Source organism: Balaenoptera musculus, chromosome 10 (genome assembly GCF_009873245.2).
Source record: "Balaenoptera musculus isolate JJ_BM4_2016_0621 chromosome 10, mBalMus1.pri.v3, whole genome shotgun sequence".
In the NCBI taxonomy this organism is placed as follows: Eukaryota; Metazoa; Chordata; class Mammalia; order Artiodactyla; family Balaenopteridae; genus Balaenoptera; species Balaenoptera musculus.
The window spans coordinates 83,959,329-83,976,551 of NC_045794.1; the positions used below are offsets into that span (position 1 = coordinate 83,959,329).

Below are 17,223 nucleotides of genomic sequence, written 5' to 3' on the forward strand. Positions count from 1 at the left end.
AACTATTTTCCTGAAACTTTATACAAATTCTCAAGCCACCATCAGTGGTCAGCTTACGGGATTTTTTTTCTCTTTTGGCTTTCAGTATTTTCCAGATTTTCTCCAAGTATACATTTTGCTTTTAAAATTACTATAGGAAAATGTGTTTTTTTTATTAAACCCACCCCCTATTCTTATTTTTAAAGACTTCCATTCAGCAAAAATCACCTGAAATCTGTTAATATAATTTCCCACATATAAACTTCAAAATACAAAAAATAAAATGAATGAGAAATGTGTTCATCAAAAAATTAGTGCATTCCTTATGTTATTTCTATCTTACTTAACACAAGCACTCACACCTTTGTTAAGCGTAGTAAGTAAATAATCTTATTGCACCTGAATGGAAAAACTTACATTAATTTTTTCAAAGTGCTTTTGTCGCAATGATTTTTCATGCCTCCAAACTCTATTATAAACAGTATTTCCAACATATTTAGCTAAATTCTTCTCTATTTGTCAGCTCATGAATGGTCACCATTGTGGTTTTTTGTACTCAGGGTTATCGGAAACATTCAAGTCATTTGCAGTGTTCTTCTCTATGATGTCCTTACTGTATATACCTCAAGATAATGACTATATACAACCTTTCAAAATGAATGAAAGCCTCATCTACACTAGCGGAGTTGATTTGTTATTAATCATCATCAACATCATTCCTGAGTACCAGTTAGTGGCTCTTGTTTTACATGGATTATCTCTAAACCTCATAGTACCTGCAAAGTGAATATTTTTTGTTCTCATTTTCCATATAAAGAAACAGAGGCTCAGATGGGTTTGCTCAAGGCTAACAGCTAGTTAACTGGTGAAACAAGACTGAGTCTGTCTAGCTTCAAAAGCTTCTATTTGTTCTGCTAAACCACACAGTTTCAACAATCCCATAATGAACCCATCTAAATACCCTTTAGGAAACATTGTATCATCCTGAAATTATGCTGCAGGATTAAAATCAGGTACATAATAAAATGATGCAATGTTAGTTAAATTTAGGGGACACTGAAGAATATAAATTAAGTACTTATTCCAGGCTACAGTCATGGGAATTATATATAGAACTATGGTTTAAAACAGAATATTATTTACTATGTCTCTGACAGTCTATTAGTGCTATTGAGGTTAAAGATTCTTTTTAAAAAAATAAGTTTGTTAGTCATTCATCCCAAAACATGTATACTCAAGATTTGAAAATGAAGAAGGAAGTACACTAACCAGATTTTTTTGAGTCAGCTATTAGAGTTGGGACATCTGGGAACTGAGGTTAAAGACCTTTCCATTCAATATGATATTTAACCCCTAATAAGGTCCTATAATCTATGAATTTAAGCATTCATATTGAATGAAGGAGTTGACCATACCTTGGACAATTTTATTGATTATCTTCTGGACAGTCTACATGTGCAGAGAGAACAGACAATCAAGACCGGTAAAAAATCATAATGCTCTGTTCCTTTATCTTCAATCCATACACACAGACTATATCTTAAACTGGCAGTGCCCTCTTAGGTAATACAGAAAAAGCATGGCTCTTGGTTCCAAACTAAGAATATTTCTTAAAACTGTGGTCTAAGTTTTAGATGGTAAAGGGTTAAATTTTTAACTATGGCTAAGAATTTTAACATAGATTTGGGATAGGAAGAAGGCAGGAAAGAAGGCTAGCCAAATAGCACCCCTGGCAATTGTTTTTTGTGGTGGCCTGACAATTGTTTGAAGTATGTCTCAAATCTTGATTGCAAATATGGCCATGACTGCATTAAGTCACACGCATGTGAGTGTATATACACTCACACTCACTTACTCTATATTTTCCATGGAAAAGAATTTCTGGTATTTCTAAAAATTATCTCCCAGAGCTAAAATGGAATTGTGAAACAAAAACTTACTCATTCCTTGGGAAATCCAAAAGAGAGACCTTTCTGAGAGAGATGGGAAGCAAGGTTTGACTAGGTCTTCCACAGTTACTGCTGCTAAGGCATTAATACTGGAGGACACTGTGCTGTAAGGGAAAATCACAATTTTGATTAATAATGTTTAAACTTTAATAATACTTTAACAAGGTAAAAGAAAAGGGAAAACATACTGTCACTTCTGAAATATAACCAGATTTCTACTACATTATTTAAAAAAAATTTTTTTTATTGAAGTGTAGTTGATTTAGGCCCGAGTGCCTAGAACCCGTGCTCCGCAACGGGAGAAGCCACCACAATGAGAAGCCCGCGCACCGCAACGAAGACCCAACGCAGCCAAGAATTAATTAATTAATTAAAAAAACAAAAGAGACTGATGACAATATCCAGCCCCTAGAGAGAAGAGTTGGACCAACAGAGAGAAGACATGGAGTACATTACCTATATGGGGGCCATTTGTGCTCATGTCCAGGATTCAGCTTTATCCCCCCCAAATATCCAATAACAAAAGAAAGATCCCAAAAGGGAAATCTTGTATTATTAGAGTCATAATTCATACCTTAATGTTCCACTGTAAGCACAGGCCACAAAAAGTCCAGGAAGTCCCGGATAATCTTGCAGAATGTCCAGTACCAAATAAGGCATGAGCTGAAAAATACCAAAATTTACTCTTGAGTACTCTTTGCTATGAAATGAAATTAATTAACACCTCATTTATCTTGTGTTCTTCAAGAACTGAAGGAAGCTATTCCACATAACTGAAATGTCCAAATATATAAAATTAAACTCTTTACCTGCTAACACTTAAAGAAAAGAATAGCACAGTAGTTAAGGGTACAGGCTCTGGCTTCAGACAGATGTGGCTTTTGTTATTTAATCTCTCTGAGCCTCAGTTTCCCCATCTGTAAAATAGGAATAATAATCCTAACCTCATAGAGTTGCTATAAAAGTTAAATTAGATAATCTGTGTAAGTTCTTAGTATAGTACACAGAATAGGCTCAGTAATAGGTAGCTGTTCTCATTCTTTGGAATAATAAATCAATTTAAAGGAAATATTTTATATACCTCTGCACTTAAGTAAGAAGAATTCACTTAATTTAACTTTACTTGATGACTCAAGATTATATTTGTGAACTTCAACCACTTCAGGATTAAAAATGTAATTTTAGTTGCATATACAGTTGACCCTTGAACAACAAGTTTGAACTGTGTGGGTCCACTTAAATGTTGATTTTTTTCAATAAGTACAGAAAAATGTACGTGTAGAACATCGTATGCGTGATTTGTATTACATAGTATGTATGCAAGGATAGCCTACCCTTACATAGGCATGAGGTGAGTGACAGTTAATATAAAAATAATGTGTTAGGTTTTGTTTTTTACTGTTTTATAACTTTGCTTTCAAAGAATTATATTTATATAATTATATTTATATAAATATATTATACTACACAGTATGCCTCTCTCATAATTGGAGAAACTGTGCATCAACCGATGATCACGGGTGATTTTTTTTTTAAAAAAAACAATCTTTCCAATTCTGTATTATCAATATGACTGTAATACTGTATGCCATCCAAACTTTATAATGATTCATTTATTACCATATAGGCAAGGCTACCACAAAGCAATCGTATCGATCACACTAGGCTATAATAAAGCAATCGTATTGCTGCTTCTTTATCAATGCATGACTTGTTATACCTGTAAATGAATATGAATTTCTTTTGCACATTATCTTTCATTTTTGACATCCTGTGTTAGTAATAAGTATAACATCTGCAGTGTTTTGTATCACATAAGACAACATTGACGTAGGTACTGACAGACGATTCATCTTGTAAACAGACAAGGTAAACTTATGGTATCAATCAGTACAGTACTGTAAACGTATCTTCTTGTCTTCATAATTTTCTTAATAACACTTCCTTTTCTCTGGCTTACTTTATTGTAAGAATACAGTATATAATCCCTATAACATACAAAATACATGTTAATCAACTGTTTTTGTTATCGGTAAGGCTTCTGGTCAACAGTAGGCTATTAGTAGTTAAGTTTCAGGGGAGTCAAAAATTATACGTAGGTTTCTGTTGTGCAGACGGTCGCTACCCCTAACCCCCATGTTTTTCAAGGGTCAACTGTTGTATGAGACATAGTGATGAGTGGCGAGTAACCTCACAAAATTCCTCAACTTGCTTCTTTAAAAAAAAAACAAAACTCCTAATACTTACTTTTTGATAAGTTACCTTTTAAAAAATAAATATTAAATAAGGATGGGAAGGTGTATGCCTTCAGCATTGTGTTACGTGGCAGTCTTTCGGCAAAACTGGTTTTTCAATCAGAAGAGTCCTAAGAGGATAATTTTCTAGAAAAATGCCCTCTCGTTTCATTGAAACATCATTGATTCCTTCTCCCAATAGTACACAGTGGATGCTATGCCCATTCTCATCAGCCTCTTTGATCTCATTTAACAACTAAAGCTTATTAATTCTTCATTCTCAGAAAAAGAGAATAACACTTCTCTCTATGTGATTTCAACACCCATTTTCCCAAGACATCTTACAAGTTTAATTTCAAGAAGTATTCTATACATAAGCCAAAGTTGTTTCCGTCATTAGTATTAAAACGAGATCTAAAATCCTCTACCCTATCGTCAACTTTCTCAAAAATCTTCGGCCTTATATTTTAGATTCTGAATGACCCCTCAGGTATAGGTAGAATCCACCAGGTAAGATTGATAGAAAAATAGTAAAACTACAACTAGGCACTAATCCGGCTTCCTCAGGGTGAGCTACAGCAGAGTGTAGCAGAAACATATCTTTGCTCTCTTGGGTTAAGCTTTTGACCTGATTTTCTACTGACTGCCTTATTTCCATTGTAACCCCAGGAAAATGTCAATTGACATTTTCACATGTCAACACACTAGTGGAATCATTCAGAGAAAATCTCTTTCTTTTTCAAAAATTTATCACATGCTCTCTAAATGATAAATGCATGCATGCAAGATAACCCCTGTGTACAATCTATGACAAGTGGTCTCAAGGTTAGGAAGTTGTAGGTTTAAAAAATTTTTTTTGTTGTTTTTTGGGGTTTTTGGGATTTTTTTGGCCCAGGGTAAGGGGAAGGTATATTAGAAAAAAAATTTAGTCCCTATGGTCTTCACAGACAATAACGATTGACAAAAATCACAAAATATTCTTGACTAGAGAAAATATAATGGAATAGTGCCTCCACCTTCAGAGTAAATACGATTCTTGGATTCTCTGAACAAATAGAAAGATCCGTTTATCAACAGGAGGGCAAAGATTAAGATAGGGTTGAGATACACAGATCAAGGATGCTCTCATTTCCTAACCCCACAAAGTTGTATTTTTCTGGGAGTACGTTATGCATTTACACCAACATAAAGTTCAACCTGTCATCATTCGAATAAGTCCCCTGGGCACTTGATTTACAATCGACTCTGGCAGTCCTGGGTTTGGATTCTAGCTACACTTTCTGAAAGATGGTCTATGGCATAGAGGTTCAAAGTTAGGACACTGGTGGTAGCCTGCCTGGGTTTGAATCCTGGCTCCAGGTTTACAAGCTGGTTATTTAAGTTCTCTGTGCCTCAGTTTCCTTATTTTTGAAAGGGAGATCATCACGGCACTGTTTCTGTGAGGATTAAAAGTTAAAATCTATATAAAGCATTTATAATCATGCCTGGCCCATGGTATTTGATGAGTGCTTGCAGCTATTCTTATTCATTAACTATGTGACCTTGGGAAAATTATATAACCTCTCTGAGATTCATTTCCTTGTCTATAAAATTAGAATTATAGGGTTGTGAGAATTGAAAGAAATAAAGCGTGCAAAGCTCTTGGCACACAACCTCGTCACATAGCTGGTGCTCAATAAATGTTCACTTTTAGATCCATTTCCCTATCATTTAAAAACTGGAAGGTGGGACTTTCCTGGTGGTCCAGTGGTTAAGACTCCGCGGTCCCAATGCAGGGGGCCCTGGTTTGATCCCTGATCAGGGAACTGGATCCCGCATGCTGCAACTAAAAAAGATCCCACACGCGGCAACGAAGATCCCATGTGCCGCAACTAAAACCTGGCGCAGCCAAATAAATTAAAAAAAAAAAAAAAACAACTGGAAGGTAAACTGCTTATCAATGAACAATCTAACACCCACAAAATGTTCTACGGTACCACAGTTTGTATATAGTTTTGGGCTTTTTTTAAACTGTGTTTATATTTCTATTCCCAGTCTTGAGCTATTTCTATTTAACACCTACCTTGAAACTTTGCCAGGTATTTCAATATTTTTATTGGATGTAGCATTCTTCATTTTTGCTATAGCTGCTAAAATAAATTTTTTCCAAATGCTTTATAGAAACTAAAGATGATTATATTGTGCCTATTTGCTCTTACTTTACAAGAACATGAACACTGTTTCCTCCCAGCTAATAAGCTTTCTGAATGTCATTCTTGCATGTGTAAGAAAGACATGGTACTGGACCTGGTCTGGTGCAGACACTTTCTTGGCTGTCCAAGGATCACAGTCATGGTATCTGGAATACAGGCTGAGCCCACATAGCACCGTGCAGGCCAAGATCAACCAGAGTGCCAAAAGATTGATGTAGAGAGACCTGAAGAAGTGAAAACAAACCAGCAAATGACAATTTTAATTTCCATCTCAAAGATGAGGAAAATTGTTACATAAATAGAAGAGACTTTCATGATTATATTCAATAGATGTGCATTCTCTTTTGGTTCTCGAAAATGCTACGGGTTTTATTCTGGCCTAACCTTCTGTTTATGATGTCAATCAACACTGTATTTGGAAATACTTGGAATAGATGGGATTTTGCCATTGAATGAATGTATCCTCCTGGTCAGAGTTCCATGGGCATTATTAGCTTTACAATCGTGTCTAGTTAAGTCCTTCAGGACGTCTTGTCACGAAATAGAGATTTTAATAGTCAACAGGGCAGTGACTATTACTCATTTTACCTTTAAAAGTGATGCAATTATAAACTGCTAAACACTGTTAGCCTTTACATAGCAACTCGTCAAGCTTGTTTAAATGTGGTTTGCGATGCCATCCATTAAATAGGAAAGGCAAACCTGTATTCCTTGGACAGGTATCTTCCAAAACAATGTTCAGCATTTTAATAAATGATGTGTGCTCCAGTAGAGTGTAAAGGTTTACGTAATAGCACTGGAGTCAGTCCTGAGCATAAATCTTAGCTCTCCCTACCATATGTGACCTTGGGCAAGTAATCTAACCTCTCTGATCCTCAGTTTCTTCATTTACAGCTAGAAATAACAATGCCTACCTCACCGAGTGATAATGTGAAACTAAATAAAATAGTATATATCATATAGTACAATGGCATGTAATAAACATTGTTAAATGGTAGTTATTGATATTATTAGTGTTAATATCATTGAATGCTATGTCTTAATAATCAGTTGATAGTAAATATTTCTCCCACTAGGTGGCTACATTTTCCCCCCAGGGGTGTTGTAGTGGACACTGATAAGCTGCCCTAGGCTGAAGAGAGGTCTCCCCACACCCACCAACTCATACCTCCTTCCCCAGAGAAGCCTGCATAAAATGACAACTGGATTCAGAGGTTTAAAGGCTAAGTCCCCTCAGGCCAACTTGGGACAGTCTGAAGGGTCATCCCAGCTCTAGGGCTCCCCTTGAGGCCTCTGTTGAGACTGCATTACAGTCCAACTTCTCCCTCTGGCCAACCCTTCTTCCTTCCCCTCCTTCTCTGTTCCAGTGGTGATGCCCTAGTAGACTCTGGCATGCTAACCTCCATCTCACAGTCTGCTTCCGGGAGAAGCTACCTTGCAGCAGGTCCCACAACAGATTGCTAGCCTTTTTCCTTGACTGACTACATTCATCGCATGTTTTGTTATTGTCTTAAAGTACTGTAACTATATCTCATCTCCAAATCATCAGAAAATATACCCAGACACTCTCTCAGTCACCACACCTCACTTATATATGAGTTAACACTTTATTATATTGTTTTATTTTACTTTAATGTCATTCATGTAGATCTGACATTGTACCCAGTCAATCAATGTCAGTAGGTCTTGACTTTTTTGGCTGGGACTCATTCTTCCCATGGAGCCAATGTTAAAAAGTGGGAGAAAATGGTCCCCCTGAGCTCTTGTTTAAGAGACACATTGGACTATTCTGAAGGAAATTGTTTCTTACTAAGAAAGCTCTAATGCTGTTCTTTCAGTTATAAAATTGGCTTTTTGAGTTCCATGTTCTCAAAGAAACGTGTTCCCCAAGAAGAGCATGTGCACAATTCCTTTGGGAGAGGCGTCACTGCTAATGTAGATGGATTATTGGATATATAAATTATATTCCTTTAAAGTGTCTTAAAGTAGCAGAACTCCTAAGCTCACTTTTGGGGGATTCCATATCCAGTTATTATACTCATATTCATACAGATTTTTCATTGTGGAATTTACCAAAGACAGATAATGTCTAAACCAATTCACTCTCATATACTGACATGTGACCTCATATATTTCTCACATTCCCCTTTGAATAGCAACAGAACTGCCACTCCTCCTACTCCAACCACCTTGTTACTCTTAATCAATCTACTTAGAGTTTTATAGCACCTAAATGCATAGCCTGATTTATCAGCATGAAGAGCACTAGTCACCAAGCTTATCTGAGGCCTCCTGACAAAGAACCAGCCACTGTTCATAGTCTTCGCTGAAGCCAAGATGGGCTGGAAAGTCCCCTGACCATGCTGTCCTTCCCACCTCTGAGCTTTGCCCAAATCACTCTGCCTACTCAGAATGCTCTCCCATACTTCTTCACCTGCCCACATATGGTCATTCTTCAGGACCTGCCTGCTTGACAGGAATCTCTCACTTATCCCCTGCCTTCACATCCCATGATTTGAGGTGGAAAAAGGAATTCACATTTACTGGATCCCTACCACATGTGTGCCAAACACAGTATTTTATAATACCTCCACGAGATGTGTGATATCTTATGCTCATTTTACAAGTTTAGAAACTGAAGCTCGGAGAGTCTAAGTAACTCACGCCAAATCACTCAAGTAGCAAGTATTAGAACAAGTTTATAAACCCACGACTGTGTCTGAAAATAAAATGCACCGGCACACCTGGCAATATAATGCTCTAGAACATTTCCTCTATTTGTTATACTGTTTCACAGAACTGTTATACCTCTAGTGTTAGTTTACTTTTCACATACTTGCATATATATTCCTAATCTGATGCTAAGTTCCTTCATGACAAGAGCCATATATTTATCATTTTTTATTCTCTACAGTTCCTCATACAAACAGATGCACAATAAATGCCTATGTATTTGATAAGATTTGTTTTACTTAATAATTGATATAAATATTTTTAAATATCTGATTTAAAACATACAATGCCACTTTGTTCTATGTGATCCTTTTGTAGTATATCATTTATCTCTTAGAATTTCATGACACAAAAGACTTAAAACTTGAGCAGAGCTTGACTTTTGAAAGAGTTTCCATAAAGACAACTGATGGTTATTGCTGATTCATATACCGTAGTTTGTCTTACATTTTTGCCTGGAATCTGCTTTTACAGGAAATATATCTCTGCACTTGGGACTGGTTGACTCCATAGACGCTGGTCCATGTGAAGGTCCCGCCTATGACAATCGTCCAGAATGTGTGTCTTTGCAAAGGGTTAGGATCAAAACTAAATGAAAACAAACAGAAAACAAATTTGAAGTCTCAGCCAAACACTACAGAAATCTTCCCAGAGTAATTTTGGAAGCAAGCAATGTATACCTACCTAAATATAAATAAATATTTATAAATATAAATACATACATAAATATGTACCGATTAAGTAATATAAAAGGTAGAAATATTCTTAAGTTCAATGAAATAAAAATTGATACTTTCAGAGATTTGGAAACGCTGGATGGGACTGGGGGAAAAAAATGAATGTTCCAATCATTCTGAGCATTTATAGAAATTGTTCTCCCATGGCCATAGGAAATTATTTAAACAAGTCTGCCATGCTGTAATCAGAGAGGAGCACGAAGCTGAAAAAAGAGAGAGAGAGAGATTCCTAGGTACACTGCAGCAATAGAAATAGTACTGAAATGAACACAATATTGACACATTTTGTGTGTGTAATTCCTCTCCTAGCACATGTATAGTCATAGTTCTACTTTATATTCAAGCTTAAGAATTCAATTAATGCAGTTTAATGGTTTTCATGTCATTATAATCTGTTCTTAAAATGCTGTGTGCACAAACTAAGTACTCATAGTTCAAAGTCATTGTGACATTTACAAAACATTGCTACAAAGAAAGCTCAACTTCCACATTCGATACAGCTTTTAACCCTTCTTAACGTATCACCTTGGAAAGAATGAGTCTGTTCATCTCTCATACACAATGTAAGCTTGAAAATTTTCTGCAGAATTAGTTTCAATGGAAACTTTCTGAAAATTATGAAATTCTGCAATTCCACTTCAAAGCTTATATTTGAGATCAGCTGAGTAAAGTGCTACATTTTTATGCATTTTCCAGCATTCTTATGGAAAGATAAGAGCCTCTATTCCATTGTCTAACACTTAATATCAAAGTCTGAGTTTTAAGGGTGTTGGCCCTTTCTCCCAGAGAAAGCAGCTACTATACTAGCTAATAACAGTCAAGAACCAAAGGGTTCAGCGAGTTACTTGAAGGAAGTAAGACAAGATTTAAAACATCCAATTCAGTGGTTTTGGCAATACAGAATACATGTCAACTATAGACCATACAGAAAATACCAACACAAAATCCTTCCCTTCATTTACCTCAACAAGAGCAGATCTATTGCCCACCATATTCTCAAAACATATTTGAAACACAAGGGATATACAATAAGGCTTTTCATTATTCCTTAATTGTTGGCAACCTTGTAACGGTCATAAAAATGTCTAATCTTTTACTTTTTAGAATCTCTTACTGATGTATAAGTTATCGTTTCAATGCAGCAATGTATGTACTCTTTGTATAAAGTGACAGTTATTTTACAGAAAAATGATTGACTCCACACCCTTTCCCCTCAACCTAGCTGACCAGGAAGAGATTTGGGAGTAATCCAAGTCTCCCAAGTGGCCACTGGTTGTTTCTGCCTCTTGGTACCCACTCCCCCTTCTTCTGGTAACAGCAACCTAGGTTTGCCTTGGGGAAACTATACCATTTCTCCATTAAATAGTCTAAATGGTGGTCAATCAAAATGTTCTGCTCTGCACTAGCTACAGGATGGAATCATGCCCACGCTAGGCCAACTGGGGGCTCTCTTCCTTGGAATCTGAATCTTGCGGTAAAAGAAAAAAAAACTATTGAGAACAGCTGAAGTTGATTCACTGTAATTCATTCTTGCAAATTAACACATTGACCCTGTTCAATTTCTGATGTTCTTCTCATACATTAGCACCTATTTTCAGAAAACTGGAAGAGAGCCACCAAGTGCAAAATGATTTTCTTTCCTTTTGCCAATGATTTCTGCTTGCTTATCTTAGAACAGGGCTGCTGAAAGAGAAAATAAGTTGGTCTATGTCAAAATGACCCCCCCCCGCACGTTGAATGTGATGTACAAGGAAGACACTATTGATCCCAAAGAGAAGGTGTTTAAAATATTTTTTAAAATTGTGTGATATATTTGTGATGAAATATCTATTTTCTCCATTAGCCTTCTTTAAGAAAACTAAATAGTTGTTGAAGACGTTATATCTTATGCTATACTGAGACTTGAGGCATCAGCTGTAACTTTTCTAGTCAAATTTCAAGAAATAATATTTAATATTATATAATGTACATTATTTAACATTTATACACATATAATACACACATATATATGTAGCATAATAATAATATACTATACATTATCAGGATAATATTAAAAGAGAAATTCTCTAGGCTGCTTGAAACAAAGAACTGTCAAAATGGAATCACTGTCTTTTAGTGTTTTTTTCTTAAGAGGTTTCCTTTTCTTCTCTCTCTAGTATATCTTCCCTTATTTCCCTACCCACACCTTTCAACCTATGCCAGACTTTAATATCTGGAAGAAAATACTCTTTTGCTATCAATCCCTTCTCAGGAGGAAGCACCATCCTCAGCTCCATGTAGCTAACTACCAACTGACTAACCCCTTAAAGACCTGGTGGAAACTCCTTACGCATTAACTTCCCAGCTTCAAATTTTTGTACCACACCCTTAACGGTTGGTTTGTTTTCTAATGTAAACTTACTATTTCAGCCAAGAGATTTTTTTAACAGAAAAAAACCAAAGGAATGTTCTATTAACCAAGAAGTAAATAGCAACTTACTTCCAGAAGTTTAATCTTCCTCCATTATAGGCATCATTTAGAATAGTGTTGATTCCACCTTGAGTCAACGAAGCCTGTATAATCACAGATGCAAATCCAGCCACCATGATCCCAACTTGAAAAACATCCGTCCAGATAACCGCTTTAAGACCACCCTTTGAGGGGAAAGTACATTAGGATTAATGCTTCTACCAGATATTATTAAGCATCTACATGCTTATACACCATGCTGGACAAAGATAACGAAAACATGGATCTTGGCCAAGAAGTGCACCCAAGGGAGATAGTCAGGAAGGTAATGCTTAGACCAAACTTTCAAATATAAGCAGAGTCCAAGATGTAAGGTCCTCCCAATAGAGAAAATAGCATGGGCAAAAGCTTAGAGAGGTTAAAATATGTGGCATGTTGAGGGCAGCCAGATATATATTTTGGAGTGCCGTGGAGTGGTGTGGGAATATCGTTGGGAAAAAAATTCAGAGTCAAATTGCAAATGGCAATATCATAGATTTTATCCTATAGGTAGGGCTGAAATTCAACCAGTATGCACAAAGAAGGACATACCAGTTGTTGAAAAAACTAAAATTGTTTTGTATTAGCCACCGCCACAAACTTCCCAAGTGTCCCCCTCCAGTCCCTGAACCAGCCCCTCCTTGAGGACCTTGTCTTCCAAAACACTGAGCAACTAAAAGATTAAGACCTAGAATATCAGGGGTTGCATAAGACTTGCACCACTGCTAAGGATCAGCATCCATGATAATATCAGTGCCCATGCCATACTGGTTCTTACATATTTTGACTGTTGCTCCTGCCTAAAGGCAATGGGAAGTTATCTCAGGTTTCTAAGCTGAGGAATATTATGAGCACAGCTATAGTAACACAGCAACAGTGAGAGTGAATTAGGAGACAAGGTTGGGGACCACGGCATGGTTCAAATGAAAGAAAAAAATATCAGTTATGATCAATGTCCTACAAAGGATCAAATTTTACCCTGGACTGAATATTCCTTACAAAAAATGTTATACTGTGGGAGGCAGGTATGAAGAACCCAGATGGCAGCATGCAATGATTGAAATTTTCAATTTTGCCAAGCAAGTGTGTAGAGTGAAAGGAGAAATAATGTTCTTGACATACCATGGTGCAGTAGAATGTGCAGACCACACCAGTAGCCACTACAGCACCCCAAAGATCGAATCCTGTGACTGTAGAAGAAAAGAAAATGCACGTGTAACTATGAAACATATATAAGCACTTCTCAAAAAATCATCAGGGGGAAGCTATACCATTTATTGGGCACCTACCTCTACACCCACTTGCCATAAACTAGGTCCAAATATCAAAAAATGTACCAAAACAAATGGAGTTTAAAACTTTATTTGATGAGTTAAATAGACCTGGCTTCTACCCTCAGGCACCATACAGTATCCAACATTGGCTAAATCAAATACATGAAAAAGCATTTATATTGTAATTAAGCTAAGACACCGCTTGAAATTGGGAGGTAGTTACCCAGACTGAATGGGGTCATAGGATACTTGTTGTCATGGTTCAAATAAACACATTATTCTACCAGTCCATGAAAGGCAAGTTGTGCGTGTTAAAATGGGGCCAAGATAGAGAAAAGTCTACATAATTTGTTACCATTTATTTAAGAAGTAAAGGGGCATATTATATTTTTTTAATGAAAGGATAACAACTCTATGCCCACAGATTTGAAAATCCAGATGAAATGACCCAATATCTTGAAAGACACAATTTGCCAAAACTCACACAGGAAAAAAAGAGATGATCTGAATAGACCTATATTTACTTTAAAAATTGAATCAATAATTAATAACCTTCCAAAACAGAAAGCCCCAGGCCCAGAGGGTGATGAATTCTACTGAATATTTAAGGATGGAATCATACCAATCTTTTTCAGAGGATAGAAGCAGAGGGAATACTTTATAACTCATTCTATGAGGCCAGCAACACCCTAATACTAACCAGACAAAGACATTACAAGAAAAGAAAACTACAGACCAATATCTCTCATGAATGTAGATGCAAGAATCCTCAACAAAATATTAGCAAATCAAATTTTAAGAGCATAAAAAGAATTAAACACCATATGCAAGGCTGCCTCAACATTTGAAAATCAATTAATGGAATCCACCACATCAACAGACTAAAGAAGAAAAATCATATTATCAAATTAATAGATGCAGAAAAAGCATTTGACAAAATCCAACATGCATTCATGATAAAATCTCTCAATAAACTAGAAATAGAGGGGAACATTCTCAATCTGATAAAGATTATCTACAAAAAACTTACAGCTGACATTATACTTAATGGTGACCCACTCAAAGATTTCCCGCTAAGATCAGGTACAAAGGAAGGAAGGAAGACATAAAACTCTCTTTGTTCACAAATGACATGATCATCTTTGTAGAAAATCTGAAATAATTGGCAAAAAATCTCCCAGGTCTAATAAATGATTATAGTAAGTTTGCAGGATACAGGTTAATAAACAAAAGTCAATCACCTTCCTATATACCAACAAAAAACAGGTGGAATTTGAAATTTAAAGCACATTTCCATTTACATTAGTACCCCCCAAAATGAAATACTTAGCTATAAATCTAACAAAATATAATATATACAAGATGTATATGAGGAAAACTACAAAACTCTGATGAATGAAATGAAAGAACTGAATAAGTGGAGAGATATTCCATGCTTATGAATAGGACAACTCAATACTGTCAAGATGTCAGTTCTTCCCAAGTTAATCTACAGATTCAGTGCAATCCCAATGGAAATCCCAGAAAGCTATTTTGTGGATAATGACAAACTGTGGAGAACTGAAAAACTGATTCTAAAGTTTATATGGAGAGGCAAAAGACTCTGAATCGCCAACACAACATTGAAGGAGAAGAACAAAGCTGGAGAACTGACTGTACCTGACTTCAAGACTTAATATGAGGACTTCCCTGGTGGTGTAGTGGTTAAGAATCCGCCTGCCAGTGCAGGGGACACAGGTTCAATCCCTGGTCCGGGAAGAGCCCACATGCTGCAGAGCAACTAAGCCCATGTGCCACAACTACTGAGCCTGTGTTCTAGAGCCTGCGAGCCACAACTACTGAAGCCCATGCACCTAGAGCCCGTGCTCCACAACAAGAGAAGCCACCACAATGAGAAGCCCGTGCACCGCAATGAAGAATAGCCCCTGCTCACTGCAACCAGAGAAAGCCTGCACGCAGCAACGAAGACCCAACGCAGCCAAAAATAAAAAAATAAAAATGAAAAGTAGAAAAGACTTAATACGAAACTAGAATAATCAAGAGAGTGTGATATTGGTGAAAGAATAGACAAATAGATCAATGAAAAAGAACAGAGAGCCCAGAAATAGACCCCCATAATTAAAGTCAACTGATCTTTGGCCAAAGAGTAAAGTCAATTCAATGGGGCAAAGATAGTTTCTTCAACAAACGGTGCTGGAACAACAGGACATCCACATGCAAAAAAAATGAATCTAGACACAGACCTTACACCCTTCACCAAAATTAAATGAAGATGGCTCATAGACCTATATATGATGTTGCCTTTTTAGATACAACATCAAAGACACAATCTATGAAAGAAATAATTGATAAGCTGGACTTCATTAAAATTAAAGAACATATGCTCTGTGAAAGATAATATCAGATGAATTAGAAGATAAGCCACAGACTGAAAGAAAATTTTGCAAAAGACACATCTGATAAAGGACTGTTCTCCAAATTATATTAAAACTCAACAGTAAAAAAATAAGCCTGATTTTAAAATGTACCAAAGACCTTACTAGACACCTACAGAAGATATATACATGGCAAATAAGCATATGAAAAGATGCTCCACATCATATGTCATCAGGGAAATGCAAATGAAAAGAAGAAACTTATTAGAATGGCCAAAATCTGGAACACTGACAACATCACATACTGGCAAGGATGTGGAGCAACATAACTCCTTCATACATTGCTGATAAGAATGCAAAATGAGGGCTTCCCTGGTGGCGCAGTGGTTGAGAATCTGCCTGCCAATGCAGGGGACACGAGTTCGAGCCCTGGTCTGGGAAGATCCCACATGCCGCGGAGCAGCTGGGCCCGTGAGCCGCAATTACTGAGCCTGCGCATCTGGAGCCTGTGTTCCGCGACAAGAGAGGCCGCGACAGTGAGAGGCCCGCGCATTGCGATGAAGAGTGGCCCCCGCTTGCCGCAACTAGAGAAAGCCCTCGCACAGAAACGAAGGCCCAACACAGCCATAAATAAAATAAATAAATAAATAAAAATTAAAAAAAAAAAAAGAATGCAAAATGGTAACAGCCATTTTGGAAGATAGTTTGGTGGTTTCTTACAAAACGAAACATATTCTTATCATATAATCCCACAGTTGCGCTCTTTGGTATTAACTCAAAAGAGTTGAAAACTGCATATGGAATAGTCTCTCCAAAAAGTTGAAATGAAGTCTGAGAAAGCTTCTAGATCTAGTTCACAAGAAATACAGTTCACCAAAATGACTCAACAAGAACAAGAAAATATGAATAACTCTATATTTATTAAAGAAACTGAATCCATATACCAAAACCTTTCTACGAAAACAAACAAATATCAGGCCCAGATGCCCACACTGTGAATTCTTTCAAGCATTTAAGAAAGAAATACACAGTTTTATACAAACTCTTTCAGAAAATAGAGGAGGGAACACTTCCCAAATCATATAAAGCCAGTATAATTGATACCAAAATCCTGACAAAGACATTAAAGGAAAAGTAAATTTCAGGCCAATATTCCTCATAACCTGCAAAAATCCTTAACAAAATATTGGCAAATCAAATCCAGCAATATGTAAAAAGGTTAATACATTATGACCAAGTGAGATTTATCCCAAGGATGAAAA

The 17,223-nt window shown here is 36.5% G+C and overlaps 1 protein-coding gene across 1 annotated transcript in view; it reads right to left on the reverse strand.

The window, feature by feature from the left end:
* SLC5A8 (solute carrier family 5 member 8) overlaps nucleotides 1-17,223 on the reverse strand; it is a 55,347-nt gene that overhangs the window by 24,610 nt on the left and 13,514 nt on the right. Inside the window, exons 4-9 of the mRNA XM_036867617.1 lie at nucleotides 13,435-13,502; nucleotides 12,304-12,458; nucleotides 9,535-9,675; nucleotides 6,449-6,578; nucleotides 2,503-2,591; nucleotides 1,920-2,032 (exon numbers count right to left, since the gene is read on the reverse strand). Coding sequence (XP_036723512.1) covers nucleotides 1,920-2,032; nucleotides 2,503-2,591; nucleotides 6,449-6,578; nucleotides 9,535-9,675; nucleotides 12,304-12,458; nucleotides 13,435-13,502 — 696 coding nt within the window. The remainder of the gene's footprint in view (nucleotides 1-1,919; nucleotides 2,033-2,502; nucleotides 2,592-6,448; nucleotides 6,579-9,534; nucleotides 9,676-12,303; nucleotides 12,459-13,434; nucleotides 13,503-17,223) is intronic.